We start from the raw sequence: 17110 nt of genomic DNA on the forward strand, positions 1-17110 counted from the left end.
GGGAGATGCTCATATTAAATACATTGCAAGGAGAAAACATGAAGTTAACTGATATTTAATTGAAGTATTTAACTAAATTCTTATCAAAATATCAAGAGAACCAGTTGCATATAATCGAGTGTGACATTAGAGCCAGCTGAATCTGTGACATTCTTAACATTTAAAGTTCAATATTATATGACACAAAGCTGAGGCAAGTACACACATGAAATGTAAATGTAATGAATCAAATTTACAACAGCCTAATATCAGAGATATGAATAAATGTGGACAAGGAGTTAGTAATTAAAATATAATCATGAAAACTTATACTTCATAATGAAGAATTAATTCTATTTGTATTCAATTTAATCCAATTATGCTCCACCTCTATCTCCACTTACATACTTGACCACTATTCTCTTTCTGATACAACTGAGGGGTCTGAAGTGCCACCAGATCACAATAGCAACATGAAAATTGCCTACAGGGTGCCTTCAATTATTATTATTCTAAAAAGTTATTAATGTAAACTAAATTACTTGAAATATAGAAACTGGCATGCAAATTAAAATATTAAATTGAAATGTTATAGAACTGAACTACCAAAGAAATTGAAATTCTTCATGTTCAGAAAATACCAATATGGAAGTAAAAATTATACATTGGCACACTATCACATCAAAAAAGAGAAGATATGTTTTTAATTGTCTAAATGGATCCTTCTTCAGAAAGGATGAATTCTAAACCATTCTTTTCCACTTCCTGATTTTCCATTTTTTCCCATCATTTAACCATATAACAGTTTATGGCATGGAAACAGGCCATCTCAGTCCTACAAGTCCACGCCAGTTTACTCAAACAATTCAGCTAGCTGCCCCCCCCCCCCCCACCCACCTATACTCCGCCCATAACCCTCTTATCCATGTATATATCCAGCCACCTCTTAAATGAAAGAACTGACTCTGCCTCAACTATTTCCTCTGGAAGATTATTCCATTCAGCCACCACTCTCTGAGTGAAGAAGCATCATCTAATGTTTCTTCTAAAATTTTGCCCCTTTACCCTCAACTTGTGTCCTCTTGACTCAACCTCCCCTGCTCTCAGGGGGAAGAGTCTACTTGCATCTAGTCTATCTATTCCCTTCAGAATTTTAAACACCTCTATCAAATCCCCTCTCAACCGTCTACGTTCCAAGGAATAAAGTCCTAACCTCTTCAATCTTTCTCTGTACTCTAGGTATCTTAAGCCAGGCAACATTCCATATAAATCTTCTCTGCTCACTTTCCACCTTATCTATATCCTTCCTATAATTTAGAGACCAGAACTGAACACAATACTCCAAACTTGGCCTCACCAATGCCTTAAACAGTTGCAACATCACTTCCCAGCTCTTATACTCTATGCCAGGGGTTCCCAATCTTTTTGTTCATCTGTACCCCTTGGGCATTTTTATAAAAACATTGTGCAATCTGACTGCAGATTACAGAACCATGTATTATACAGTAATGGTTATTCTCTCAGACCCAATGTACCCCCTGAAAAGTGCAAATGTACCGCTGGGGGTACATGTACCCCAGGTTGAGAACCCCTGCTCTATGCTATGATTTATGAAGGCCAGCATACCAAATGCCTTCTTAACCACTCTGTCAACATGGGAATCCACCTTCAAGGAACCCTGCACCATAACTCCAGGATCTCTTTGTACTTGTGCATTCCCCAATGTCCTCCCCTTTACTACATATGTCCTATTTTGATTATTTTTCCCGAAATGAAGCACCTCACACTTCTCTACATTAAATTCCATTTGCCATCTTTCAGCCCAATTCTCCAGACAAACCAAATCCCTCTGTAATCCCTGAAAACCTTCCTCGCTATCCACCACTCCCCCTATTTTTGTATTGTCTGCATATTTACTTATCCAGTTAACCACCCCATGATCCAGATCATTAATAAAAATTATGAACTACAGGGGACCTAGCACCGATCCTTGAGGTACTCCACTCGTCACAGGCTACTATCCTGACAGTCAGTTGTCCACTATGACCCTCTGCTGTCTCTCCTCCAGCCACCTTTGGACCCACCTTACTATTTCTCCATTAATCCCTAGTGACTGAACCTTCTTTACTAACCTTTCATGTGGAACCTTGTCAAAATGTTTGCTAAAATACAGATAGACTACATCAACTGCCCTACCTTCATCCACCTTTCTTGTCACTTCGAAAAACTCAACAAGGTTCATCAAACATGACTTCCCTTTCATAAACCCATGCTGGGTGCTCCTGATCAATCCCTGCTTATCTAGATATTCACACACACCATCTCTAAGAAAACCCTCCATAACTTTCCCTACCACCGAAGTCAAGCTTAAAGGCCTATAATTACTTGGCCGACACCTTGTGCCTTTTTTAAACAACGGAACTACATTAGCAACCCTCCAATCCCACGGCACCACACCCTCTTCCAGTGATCTTTGAAAAATCTCTGTCAGTGCCTCCACTTTTTCTCCCTGACCTCCCTTAATGTCCTCTGGGGAAAATCCCATCAGGACCAGGATACTTATCCATTTTTACTGACCCTAGAAGCTCTAAAACCCTCTCTTTACTAATCACTATATTTTCCATAACTAAGCCATTTGCCTCTCTTATTTCACATAGTCCAATGTCCTTTTCCTTCATGAACACAGGTGAGAAAAAAAATCGTTTCAAATCTCTCCCATCTGATATGGTTCAATGCACAGTTCACCGCTCCCATTTTCCAGCAGTCCTATTCTATCCTTAACCCTCCTTTTACTATTCACATATCTGTAAAAACCCTTTGGATTCCCTTTTACCTTATCAGCTATTGACACCTCATACCTTCTAATTTCCTTCTTCAGATTTTTTCTGCAATCTATGTAATAATCATACATCTTATCAATTTTTTGCTTCTTAAAATTAGAAAATGTCCCCCTCTTATCCCGAACCAACTTCCTTATTTTTCCAGAAAACCATGGTTCCCTTAGGCTTTTGGCCTTGCCTTTGATTCTATGGCATGTAAAGATCCTGTACTCTCGATATCTCTTCTTTAAATACCCTCCAAATCTCGTCTACATTCTTTCCAGAAAAAAGATCAGCCCATATAATTTTCTGCAAATCCCTTCACATTTCTTCAAATCTAGCCTTCTCGCATTCAAAGACCTTCAACCTCGGACCTGACCTATCTCTTTCCATATTTAAGTTGAAGCTAATGTACCCATGAACGCTGGACCCAATGTTCTCACCAACGCACACTTCCATCACCTGCCCTATTCCATTCCCTAACAATAGATCTAACACAGCCTCCCCTCTGGTAAGCACTTCAGCATACTGCTGTAAAAAGCAATCCTGCACACATTGTACAAAGACTAACCATCCTGCCTCTCACTGATTGTGTTTCCCAATTAATGTTAGGAAAATTGAAATCCTCAACTATAACAGCCCTGTTTCTACTACATATCTCAGCATTTCCCTGCACCTTTGCTTTTCCAGTTCCCTATCCTCTTTTGGCAGCCTATAATATACCCCTATATTTGTAGCCTCGCCTTTCTTAATTTTTAGTTCAACCCACAGAGCCTCACGCAATGAGTCATCCAGTCTATCTTACCTCAGCACTGCTGTAATACCTTTCCTGACAAGCAACGCCACACCTCCCCCTCGTACCCCACCAATTCTATCACATCTAAAGCAGCGAAATCCTAGAATATTCAGCTGCCAGTCACAACCTTCCTTCAACCATGTCTCACTAATTGCCATCACTTCATTATATTTCTATGTTTAGAACTGATCCTAAAACCTGCATCCATTCTACCTTGGATGCAGGTTTTAGGAAATGGGTTGGATTGGGAATAAAATTTTTTTAAGGATCTATATATTCGAGGCAATTTCACTTCATTTGAACAATTAACAGTTAAATGCCACCTTCCTAATAGGCATTTTCTTTAGATATCTACAAATTTAGCATTTTGTTCAGTTTAAATTGTCTAATTTTCCTCAAATTCCCGATACTAATGTTCTTGATTTATTTTTTGATTTAAAGTTTTCCCATGGTGGATCTATAGCAATTATTTATATTGATTTGATGGGGCTAAGAATATGTTCAGGGAAGGAATCAAGAATGAATGGGAACGAGACTTGAATACATCAATTTCAGATGAAAATTGGGTTAGCACGCTTGATCTGATTAATAATACTTCATTCTGCACACGACATTGTTTAATACAATTTAAAGTTGTTCGCAGGTCCAAAGTTAGGTTATCTCATTTTTATCCTGATGTTGATCCACTATGTGACAAATATAAATTTTTTGAGGCCTCTCTGATTCATGTGTTCTTGGAGTGTCCAGAACTACAAGAATATTGGGAACAATTCTTTAAAACTCAATCACAGATTCTTAGGATTAAATTAGAACCGTGACCTTTTATTGCTTTGTTTGGTTATTCTCTAGAAGAGAGGATTTCCTTGAATTCAAATCAAAAAGTAGTAGCTTTTACTTCACTGATGGTCAAATGAGCTCTTTTGATAAGATGGAAAAACAGCATAGCACCAACTCATATGCACTGGTTACAGGATGTTATGTTTTGCTCGAGTTCAGATATAATGTTAAAAAGATCAAGGTTGAATTTGACAAGATATGGGGCCATTCTTGGACTATTATCATAATTTGACGACTGGAAGTGGTGCTCTGGGATTTTCTATCCGATGTGCGGCAGCCGACATTCGATTCTTTACCATTTATTTGCTGGTGACCATTAGTGGTAAGAGTTAGATTAATATGTTTTTTTAAATAATTTTTTTCTTTTGTTCTTATGTTTATTTTTTAATAACTAGCAGAGATTGGTCTATTTAGATAATCACGATGCATATCCCAATATTAGAATATAATGTGAAATTCTTAAGATATTTCACTTTTTTTGACCATTATAAAATACAATTTATAATTGATATGTGACTCATTCTGTATTTCATTATACAAAAGCTATATAATTAATTAATATCTAAACAATATATACATATAATATTTCTGTCAAATAAAAATATTTTAAAAAAAGAGAACTGATTCTTTAGAAAACAATTGAACATGACATTTTGTACCTTTTCAAACTTCATTTTGTCATTGAAGGTCAATGGAAAGACAGAAGGGAGAAATTTGGTTTTCTGGAATTTTCCGAACATACAAACACTAACGTAGACATCATCTTTTTCTGGTAGGTATACCCCAGGACATGTAACCTATAATAAAATATTCCAAATATAAAATATTATCAAACTGACATAGAATAATAATATTGATCATTCATTTTTAACAATGTTGCAATTTTAGTCCTTTAAATTGTTCCACCTGGAAAGCTCCATTTTAATGTACCAGTATCTCCAAATTATTTAAATTTGCCAGCATTTTACAACCTTTCATATTTTATGGCAACTTTTGTTCTTAAGTTCATGCCTGAAGCAATCAATAATCCTTATTAATGATGGTATGAAACACAAATGTGACAAATATGTTTCCACAAATAAAACGTATAAAATACAATGCTCACAATGCTTAAAAGTTACAGAAAAAGGAACTTAAAATATGTTCTTCATCCTTCATAGTCAAAGATGACCATGGCTTCAAAGTCAAATGGAAGATTGGTGGCTATGGGTCTGAAGGTGACTGGTGAGGCCAATCCAGGCCCTGAAGGCTTGCCCATATGTACGGCAGAAGTGGGTGGGTGCTGTCGTGGCAGTGGATGCTGCTCGGGCCATGCTTTCATTGCGCCTCGATGATGCGGTTGTCTTCAGCTGCACGGGCTCCTGCGGTGATCTTGCTGTCCCAAGCTGGATTGTCGAGGGCAAGCGTCTCCCACGTGTTGATGTTGAAACCCAGGCCTTTGAAGGACATTTTTGAGGCAGTCTTTGTAACGTTTCTTCTGCACCCTGACTGAGCGCTTAGGCAATTGGCTGCCTGGCATTCTGACCACATGCCCAGCCCACCTGGCTTGAGCTTTCAGCAGGAGGGTGTAGACGCTGCAGAGCCCAGCACGTTCCAGAATTTCCATGTCGGGGATTTCATCCTGCCACCTGATGTGGAGGAGTCTGCGGAGACAGCTCAGGTAAAAGTGGTTGAGCTGTTTGGCGTGTCGGCTGTAGAGCACACATGTCAAACTCTGGCCCGCGGGCCAGATATAATTATATTTGGCCCGCAAGATCATTTCAAAAATGTATTAGAGGTGGCCCGCCCTGCAGCGAGAGCCGATGCTGTTTTTTGGTAATGTCACCCTCACCATCCTCCCCCTTCATTGCACATCCTTCCCCATTGTAACACGAGAAATTGTAACACGAGAAGTTTGTCGATGTCATCAGCCGGCAAGCCAGTTGGAAGGCTCCCCGCACAACCAGTCACTTCTCCCACCTGTCGAGCGGTGCAACGGATGGGCGAGCGCCTGTGATTTCCTGTTGGCGCGACGGGCATGGCAGGCTGCGCACGGCCCCCAGGCAGCGCGAGCCCCGCGCGACTGGCACTGGACTGCCCTTCCATAGCGCGAGCGCACTTCTCCCGGTCACCACGGCCTTCAGCGCTTGCACCCGCGCGGACCCCAGGGACGGCTGGTTCGGCCCTGCACGTGAAGAGAGAGATAGTGGCTGTCCGCAAAGGCTGATCAGCAGCGCTCTGGGCCTGAGTGGGTGGGTAAGCAGGGGTGGGCAGAGGGTGTAGGTGAGGAGTAATGGGCAGGGGAAGTTATGGTGGTGCGAGGGGCAGTTAGAGGGAGGGATAAGTAGAAGGAGGGGTGGATAGGGAAGAGGTAAAAGGGGAGGGGCAGGGCGAGTAGGGGAGGGGTGATTAGAGGGTGAGAGATGGGTAGAGGGAGGAACAGGTTGAGGGGTGAGGCAGTAGAGGGGCGTGTATAGGATGGGGTGGTAGAGGCAGAGCGAGTGGAGTGAGGGGTGAGTAGAGGTTGGGTAAAGGACTGGTCAGGTAGAGGGATGGTGGGTCGAGGGTGAATAGAGGCCTAGAGCCTGAGGAGTGAGCAGGAAATCTTGAGTCCTGATGCAGGCCAAAATGGACACAGCCTGTGAATGCTGACTACATCTCCACAGGGACCAAATATGTTTTCCTCAGGTCAAGCAAAGGGTGAACTTGAGCTACCTACTCCTGACCTGTAACATTATCCTCCTAAAGTTATATCCTAAAGTTTAACATTACATATGTTGAAAGAAGAGAAAACATGCAGATGTTGTTGAAAATTTTCAATAAATATTTAGTTCGGCCCTCGACTTAGTCCAAGTTTTTAATTTTGGCCCTCCGTGAATTTGAGTTTGACACCCCTCTGTAGAGAGTCCAGGTCTCACTGGCATAAAGCAGGGTGGTAAGGACCACTACACAGTAGAACTTCAGCTAGGTGGTAAAGCTGAGTCCTCTCTGCTCCCAGACATTCTCACAGAGCCTGCCAAAGGCAGCGCTGGCTTTGGCAATCCTGTTGTTGACCTCAGTGTTTATGTTCACTGTGCAAGAGAGTATGCTGACCAGGTAAGTGAAGTTGTTGACTGCCTGGAGGTTCTGGCCCTTCACCGTGATGCGCAACTCCAGGTATGGCTTTCCTGGGGCAGGCTGGTACATAACTTTGGTCTTTTAGGTGCTGATAGAGAGACCAAAATTGTCATAGGCTTGTAAGAAGCAGTCCATTTCACTCTGCATCTTCTGCTCTGTGCTGGCGTTGAGTGCGCAGACATCAGCAAACAAGAAGTCTCTGATGACAGTCTCTTGCACCTTTGTAACTGCCTGCAGGCGCTTGAGGTTGAACAACCTGCCGTCTGTCCTGTACCTGATCTGGATTCCTTCTTCGTAGTTATGGAAGGCATCTGTCAGCATGACAGAGAATACCATACTGAACAGAGTCGGGGCAAGAACGCAGCCTTGTTTAATGCCATTTGTCACTGGGAAGGCCTCTGATTCGTCGCCATTATCCAGAACTTTCACAATCATACCATTGTGGAACTGCTGGATGATTGTGATGAATTTGCTGGAGCAGCCAAACTTCTCCATGATCTTCCACAAGCCTTCTCTGCTGACCATATCGAAAGCTTTGGTTAGGTCAACAAAGGTCACAAAGAGGTCACTGTGTTGCTCCTGGCAATTTTCCTGGAGTTGGTGCACAGCAAAAATCATATCCGCAGTCCCATGTTCAGCACAGAAACCGCACTGGCTTTCTGGGAGCAGACCTTGCTCAAGATATTGGAGAAGGCGGTTGAGCAGGATGCGGGCCAGAATCTTCCCCACAATGGACACAATGCTTAAAAGCTACAGAAAAAAAAACTTAAAATATAGAAAGTAGCTCAAGTATTTTTTTATTAAATTCAGTAAAAATAATGATACAAAATTCAAAATTCCATTTATTGTCATGTACGCAAAACATTCAAAATTCTTTCTTTTGTTTGCTCTGCAAAGACACACAAGGTACTATTACTACAGCAATAGTGTCAAGATAAGACACTTCCTTTTGGAAGCACCAAGTGCCCATGGATCCTGCCATCTTCTCCTGCGCCTCTGTAACGTCGGCAGCCAGACAATTCCTGACTGTTAAGCAGTGACCCTGAGTTCGAGGCATCCAAGTCACACTTCCTTGAGCACAACTCTGAACCTCTGAAGCATTAGGCAGGTGTCAACACCTGAGGCCCAACAGAAACCCTGCTCGCCACCATTACTTTCACAAATCCTTGACCCAATAGCTGGTTCCCAGAAGCCAATCATCAACAGCTTGAGGCATGATACAAGGCCCTTGCTCTCTCAGCCCTGAGCTGCAGCCTGGTCCTACTGGTTCCTACTCTGTAGGGTCCTCTCCAAGGTTCAACAACTCCTTCAACTCCTACCACTTTCTTCAGATCAAAGGGACAGTTATGGGTATCTGCATGAGTCCCAGCTATTTATCTTTTCCTTGGCCATGTGGAACAATCCATGATGCAAACCTACACTGGCAAAGCAACTCAACTCTTTCTCTGCGACATTGATAATGACTTGCACATATGATGAGCTTGTATATTTATCAACTTCACCATAGACTTCCACCCTGTCCTGAAATTTACTTGGTTCATCTCCAGTATCTTTCTCTCATTTCTTGATTTTGCTGTTTCCTTCTCAGGACACAGACATTGACATCTTTTACAAACCTACAGACTCCCAGTTACCTGAACTGCACCTTTTCCAACCCAGTCTCTTGTAAGGATGTGATTTCTTCTCCCCAGTTCCTCCATTTCTGCTGTATCTGTTCCCACAACAAGGCTTTCCATTCTAGGATATCTGATGTCCTTTTCCTTCAGTAAACATAGTCTCCCCCTCCACTACTATCAATGCCACACACCTGGCCTTGCCCCATCCTGATATAATAGGGACAGGTTTCCCCTCCTCCTCACCTACCACCCTGTCCATCCAAGCTATTCTCTGCAATTTCACCATTTCCAACATAATCCCACCATCAGACACATCTTCTCCTCCCCTCACCGCTTTGTGGAGGGATCTCTTCCTTCATGTCCACACCAGCACGATCAGCAAAGCAATCGGGACTTGGGTTCGAAGTTTGTATGTTCTTGCCGTGTCTGCGTGAGTTGAATCAAGGGGCTCCAGTTTCCTCCCACTGTTCAAAACTTACCAGGGGTTGTACATCAATTAGGTGTAATTGGACAAATTTCTTGTTTATTTTCGTTGTGTGATGATATTGTTTAATGTATCATATATGTTGAACGTTGAGTGGGTGGGGAGGGGGGGTGAAGGAGGGAGGGAAGGGAGGGGGGAAAAGGGGAGAAAATGACACTGTGTATATTCAAGAGGGAAATGTTTGTGTGTATTTTGGTCAGTATGATTCATAGCATGAAAAATTTTTAAAAATTTAAAAAATTAGGTGTAATTGGGCGACATGGGGTCGTGGGCTGAAATGACCTGTTACCATTCTGTTGTTTAAATTTTTTAAAAATTGTTCCCCAGGCAGTTATCCTTGTGACTGTACCAAATAATACACCTGCACCTATATCTCATACCTCACCACCAGTCATAAGACAAATCAGTCCTTCAAGTTGAGGCAACACTTTACAGAGAATCTACAGGGGTCATTTACTGCATCTACTGGTCTCGATGAGGTCTTCTCTATGTCAGGGTGAACAGGCACAGACTGAGGGAATAGTTTAATTAAGCTCCTTCATTCCATCTGCTGCAATATCAAAGATCTCAAATGGCCAGCCATTTTAATTCCATTTCTTTTTTCCACACATCCATTTATTCTGGTCTGCCCGTTACTTGATATTCTTTTTTTTTTTTTATTTATTTTTCACACTGTGAACCATATTAATCAAAATACACATAAACATTTCCCTCTTGAATATAAGCAATGTCATTTTCTCCCCTTTTCCCCCCTTCCCTCCTTCCCACCCCCCTCCAAACCTATTAAATGTTCAACTTATACAATATAATAAACCCATTAAAAAATGTCTTCATACAATGAGAATAAACAAGAAAATTGTTACACACTGGGTCAGTTCATTTCGTCTTCTTCTCATTCTATCATTTTAGGGGGTGGAGGCCCTTTCTGTTGTGTTCCATGTAGAGTTCCCAAATTTGTTCAAATAATGTGACTTTATTTTTTAAATTATATATTATTTTTTTTCCAATGGAATACATTTATTCATTTCTATGTACCATTGCTGTACTCTCAGGCTTTCTTCTGATTTCCAAGTTGACATTATACATTTTTTTGCTACAGCTAAGGCTATCATAATAAATCTTTTTTGCGCTTCATCCAATTTGAGGCCTAATTCTTTTCTTCTTGTATTACTTAGAAGAAAGATCTCTGGATTTTTTGGTATGTTGCTTTTTGTGATTTTATTTAATACCTGATTTAGATCTTCCCAAATCATACCCAAATTGCATGTACTTGATGAAGGATTTCAGGTCAAAACGTCAACTATCTTTTGCCTTCCATGGATGCTACCTGATCCATCGAGTTCCTGCAGCATCTGCAGTCTTTTTTGTTTACCTCATTTTCAAGTTTTCTCCTTGTCGGAGGGGGGTAGGTGATCTCCTGCTCTGGTGTCCTTTACCAATCAGCTGCTTCCTCAGAGCTCACGACTCTCAAAGTTTAGGCTGCCAAATATGGGCAGTTTAGGAATATGGACCTCCAGGGACAACAAGGTAAACCCCCTCCCCCCAACTGCCCCATTCTACAGGCAATTTAATGCTGTCAGATGGGACAGATAGGTAGTAGGACCCCATGGAGGAGTCTGAAAGGCCGTAGCCCTGCTCTCCCTAGGACTGGATCAGCAGCATCACCAAAATCTTTGGCTGTGGGGGTTGAAAAGAATAACTAATAATGAAATAAATGAAATGTATGCTCCAACTGGGTTTACATCCAAAAAGCAAAGTAAAATCCTCTCAATGTTCCACTGAGACAACGTATACAACCATAATAAACATTTTCCGTTGATTTTCCATTATCGAGTTCATAGCTCTATAATTGCAGAAGTGATAGCAGTGGTTGTAATGGGCCACATTAGATGAGCTTCTCCCAACTGCAGGGAATGTATTTAGAACATAGAACATTACAGCAGCCTAATCCAGAACAATTTTTCTCTTCCCCCTCCTGATACACAGAGCCTTTTAGTTTTCTTATATGATTTAGATGTTAAACATTAAAAATTCAGAAGACATTAAAAAACTAAAATAAAATTTGAAAAACTTTACAGGAAGGAAGTTAAAAAAAAATAATGCGCTGAGATTGTCCCATTTATCACGCAAGGCCAGGAAGCCCCATTCAAACAAATACGGGCACTGCCTCTACACCTGGTCTCCTGATCTAATTCTGTAAACAGTACATGCATATAATGCACCAAGTTGAAAAAAAACATTGTTTGTTGAATGTACATGGATGGGAATGCACTGGAAAAACTATAAACATCAGTTATGTTAGGAGTCCAGAGGACCCATAAACCCAGCAGCAATAGATATTCACCAACACAAATGGTTTCTAAAACAAAGGTTGCTTTTAATTATCTTTAAACATGAAAACAGAATCACACTTTAACTTACCTATTATTAACTTAACAACCTAACTTAACCCCCTTCTAATGTGTGTGCAAGTTCAGAAAGGTTCTTTGGTTCAGTCCAATCTCACTTCTCATTCCTCCAAGTTCACTGGTTGCAGGCAATTCTTATACTGTGCACAGAATTTAATATTTATAAAGTTCACCAGGCTTTGGTGCTCAAAAGGTAAATGGTTACCGCTCAGGAAGGTTCTTGTTGGTTTTCAGAGACCCATGTGTTGTTCCAGGACATCCAAAACTGGTGTACTTCCATCAGTCACCTCAGTGTCTTGCTGACGAAACTTGCCCCATCAGGGTTCTCCAGATGATAACCTCTTTCTTTCAGGTCACCACAGAGTTCCTTTTTGTTTCCCTTATTCCAAGTGAAACATTAGACAGCCAGTCCTCTCCTCTTGCATGAACCACAAGGGCTTCAACCAGGCTGTCTTCCAAAAGCTTGCCAGCTTGTCCTATTCCAGTCCCAGCTACTTCTGCTGACTGACACTGTCAAGTGATCTCTGCTTCTCTCTCTCTCTCTCTCTCTCTCACACACACACACACACACTGAGACTGAGAGAAAGCCGGTTTGATTCTCTCTGCTTGCAAGACCACATGACCCTCTTACAACAGCAAGTCTCCTGCAGACAATAGTGGAGCCAGCATTCCCTTTCATCTGTTGCTTTTGGGTAAACGAGAATCCATTAGTGACATCTCTTGAGCACTTCAAATCTCTTGCAAAAAGGTGTGAGAAGCCACTATGTCTCCAGTATTTCAAATAAGATCTGTTTTAAAGTGTTTGTATATGACCTACTCTAACAAACCCAAAAACAGTTACAGTTAAAACCTCTGATACATTCTGAGGCCCCAAAGTAAATATTTGGACATCATTAAGATAGATAATTGTTTTGTTATGAAATATGGTTCTGGTGTAAATTTATTTGCTAAAAGTTCTTGATAAGACTGTTAGCAAATAAATTTACACTAGAATCATATTTCATAACAAATCAATTATCTATCTTAATGACCTCAAACATTAACTCTGTTTCTCTTCCCACAGATGCAGCCTGATTTTCAAGTATTTCCAGCATTTTATGCTTTTGTTTCAGGGACATTTGCAATCAATCAATCTGCATTTAGCTTTTCCAGTATAGATGGGACCACATCCCAAATGTCAAAACGGTACTCTAAATTTGAAGCCCAAGTGAACAACTACATCACCTGGAAAGAGTAAAGTTTTCTGGATAGGGGGCAGGGAAGAGAGAAAAGAAGAGAAATGTTGCATTGCAGAAAGACAAATGATTTTTAGAAATCCAGTCTACTGTATATTTGGTCTATACATGAGCAGGTTTTATAATGCTTCTCATTTGTGTCAGTAAAAACAAATGTACAACTTTTCTGTCCATTAATTGTCATTAAAATATAGTAAGGCATTACTAGTCACATTTAACCACTTAAAAGAAGATGCCCATTATCCCTATTCATTTTCTTGTTACTCAGCCAATTTGAATTGAATTATTTGTACCAAGATATAGAAAAAGCTTCATTTTGCACAATATCCAGGCAAGTCAACTCATATGGCTAGTAGTGCAATAAACAAACAAAACAAGAACAAAAAAAACAACTAAGGAATAGTATTGGAATAAATCATGTTGCACAGAATCCATTTAAGTTTCTAATAACAACAGGTGAAGTGGTCTTTGAATCTGTAGATCATATTTTCTAGCCCACCTTTTATCTGATGGAAGAGGGGAGGAGTATTATGAGGGTGAATGGGTCCTTTAACATATTAGCAGACAGCAGGAGGTATAGACGGAAGTGGTGGAGGTGAGGTTCATTTGCACGATGGCCTGAGTCTTTCATGGATGCTGCCTCTTTACTTTCTGAGAAGATTGTGTTTACAATTCCCTGCACCTGCAGTTTCTTGCAGTCTTGGGCAGAGTAGGTCCCGTACCAAGCTGTGATGTATCCAAACAGGATATTTTCTGTGGTACATCTATAAAAGTTGACACCTCAGGGGCATGCCAAATTTCCTCAAGCTTCTCAGAAAGTAAAGACTTTGATACATGGTTGGACCAGGATAAATTGTTGATGATTATATATTCCTAAGAACTTGAAGCTCTCCACCAACTCCACCTCAACACTGTTAATATCATACAGTGATATGTGCCCCTCTGACTCCTCAAATCAATTATTTGCTTGTTCATTTTGATAGCATTGAGGAAAAGGTTGTATCCTGACACCAAATAATGCCAACAGAGTACCTATGTCCTTCCTGTACTGCACAGGCAGGGATTCCATCCGGACCAGATACTTTTCACAGGTTCACTCTCAGGAAGTTCAATCTGACATCTGCAGCAGTGACCGTGGGTACAGATACAGCTGCACACGAGGCTGTTGGGGCAAGTGACAATTACACACTTTTCAAAGCAACTGCCGAATGCATTGAGCTTGTCAGGGAGGGACACATTGCCTGTAATTCTTCCTAACTTTGTTTGGTCACCAAATAATCTGACATACCTTGCCAGAATCAAAAGGTATCTGTGAGGTTTGTATGAGGATCTAACCTGACCTGGTACTTACTATTGGTATATTTGATGGCTTTGTGATGGCCATACCCAGTTTTCTTATCCAAATTGAATACTTCAGTCCTGGACTTCTATAGGGAGTTGAGCGTCCAATGTATTCATGGTTTCCAGTGGGTAAGACAGATTAATTTCTTTGACATACAGTCTGAAGTCTGTGGTGTCAGTGGCATATTCATTTCGGCTGTCCACTGAATCTTGAACGAATACCAGTCAACTTACTCATAGCAGTCACGTAGTGTGCTATCGGTATCCTCAGACTGGTATTATTTAATTTTCTTCACCAGATTGTCACTTGTCAGCTTCCCCTTATAATGGGAGAAATAGGAACACAGCCTCGTTGTCCAATTTCCCAAAATGTAGGTGGAAGATGGAGCAGTAGGCGTCTTTACTGGATGTATAGCCATGGCCGAGGGTGGGCCTCTGGTGGGACAGACAGAAGACATGTTGATACTATTTTGGTAGCACATTCTCTTAAAGTTAGGTTGAAGTATCCAGCTATGATGACAGAGCCTCAAGGAATAGCATTTCAAGACTACACTGATCAACAATTTTTTTTCCCAAACAGCTTGCTTCCTGGGGAAAGAAAATGGAGATTATGAAAGGCAACTTCAACCTGAACACAAAGATAATTTCAGATTTGCTACATCACATAGGAAGTTGGAGAAACTATTAATAAATTAACTCTGATTGAATATAGCATGTTTTATCACATAATGATGCTGACAAATTGCATTAGTTCAATTGACCTAAAAATGTTTTGCCGCTAATTTTTGTTTGTCCTCAACATCCAACAATAGTTGGCCAGCATTGATGGATTCCAGTTGCCCTGATACCTCTTTTCCATACTTGCAATGTTCTGGTGAAACCTTTCACCTCATTCATCACTGACCGCAAGGAAGAAGTCCAAGTGCGAATTCAGAAAATGAATTTTTATTAACATGTTGCACTTGATGGTTTTGTATGCCTGAAGTAGACTTAAAATATGATAGGAAATCACAAAAATAGAAAACATAAAAAATTTAGGAAAAGTTTTAAGGTGATTTTCATGATCAGTAGTCCAAATTCCATAAAATACACCCAAAAGTATTCAGGAAGCAAAGTCTTCATTGTCCAGTGTTATTAGTAGCAGTGTAAAATTCATTCTAACTTAACATCTGCCTGGGTGGAAGGTTTACAGTTATCAAGATAGGTAAAGAGACAAGTAGAAACATAGATTACAGCTCAGAAACAGGCCATTCGGGCCTTCTAGTCTGTGCCAAACTATTTTTCTGCCTAGTCCTACTTACCTAAGCCCAGTCCATAGCCCTCTATATCCCTCCCATTCTGCCAAATTCTTCTTAAATGTTAAAATTGAGATCATATTCACCACTTCAGCTGGCAGCTTGTTGCACATTCCCACCACTCTCTGTGTGAAGAAGTTCCTCCTAATGTTCCCCTGAAACTTTCCCCTCTGATTTATTTTAAATATAGACATACAGCACTATAACAGGCCATTTCGGTCCTACAAGTCTATGCCGCCCAATTTACATCCCATTAACTTACATCCCAGTACTTTTTTGAGGGGCGAGAGGAAACCGAAATCCCGGAGAAAACACACGCAAACAAGGGGAAAACATACAAACTCCTTACAGACAGTGCAGCATTTGAACCCATGTCAGGTCCTGATCACTGGCTCTGTAAAGGCATTGCGCTAACCACTATGCCAATCGTGCCACCCTTGTATCTCACCTACCCTCAGTGGAAAAAGCATACCTACATTTGCTCTGTCTTTTCCCTCAATTTTAAATATCTGTATCAAATCTCCCTTCATTCTTCTATGCCCCAGTGAATAAAGTCCTAACCTATTTAAAACCTTTCCCTGTAACTCAGAACCTGAAGTCTGGGCAACATCCAAGTAAATCTCCCCTGCACTCTTTCAATCTTATTGATATATTTCCTGTAGTTAGGTGACCAAAACAGCACACAATACTCCAAATTTGGTCTGACCAATGCCTTATATAAATTTACCATAACATCTCAACTCCAAAACTCAATACTTTGATTCATGAAGGTCAATATGCCAAAAGCTTTCTTTCTTTTCCAAACTTTATTTAAAGATATTTAAAAAAGTAACATTCAATCCAATAATCAAAAATTGATTTTACAAGATAAATCCCAAACCCGCCCTCCCAGCCAACTCCCTTAAGGGGAGCCAAAGATATAAATGATATATATTATAAAAAAAATTATAAATATTGAAAATAATTCAAAGTACATCTAAATGCATATATTTCAAACACGGAGATCATTTGCTAACAAAAAGGGAATAATTATCATGTAAATTACAAGTAATTTTTTCCATAACAATACAAGCTTTCAATTCATTAGGCCAACATAGTATATTAATCTCTGTATTATCTTTCCAAATACTCGCAATACATTTACACACTACTGATAACACCAAACGAACAAAAGCAATATGAATTTTATCCAAACCTAATCCCC

General features: G+C 40.4%; 1 protein-coding gene and 1 long non-coding RNA gene across 4 annotated transcripts in view; one reads left to right on the forward strand and one right to left on the reverse strand.

Moving 5' to 3' along the window:
- LOC138763809 (uncharacterized) overlaps nt 1-5197 on the forward strand; it is a 64460-nt gene extending 59263 nt beyond the window's left edge. Inside the window, exon 3 of the long non-coding RNA XR_011357828.1 lies at nt 5119-5197. This is a non-coding gene — a long non-coding RNA (uncharacterized lncRNA). The remainder of the gene's footprint in view (nt 1-5118) is intronic.
- spata6 (spermatogenesis associated 6) overlaps nt 1-17110 on the reverse strand; it is an 89832-nt gene that overhangs the window by 66316 nt on the left and 6406 nt on the right. For 2 of the 3 annotated variants that reach the window (XM_069938573.1, XM_069938571.1), the window contains exon 2: nt 5091-5228. In XM_069938573.1, the coding sequence (XP_069794674.1) occupies nt 5091-5228 (138 nt within the window). Of the gene's footprint in view, nt 1-5090; nt 5229-14621; nt 15047-17110 lie in introns of all 3 variants that reach the window. The other variant, XM_069938572.1, reaches the window with a different exon arrangement.

The sequence above is a fragment of the Narcine bancroftii genome, chromosome 5 (assembly GCF_036971445.1).
Source record: "Narcine bancroftii isolate sNarBan1 chromosome 5, sNarBan1.hap1, whole genome shotgun sequence".
Taxonomy (NCBI): Eukaryota; Metazoa; Chordata; class Chondrichthyes; order Torpediniformes; family Narcinidae; genus Narcine; species Narcine bancroftii.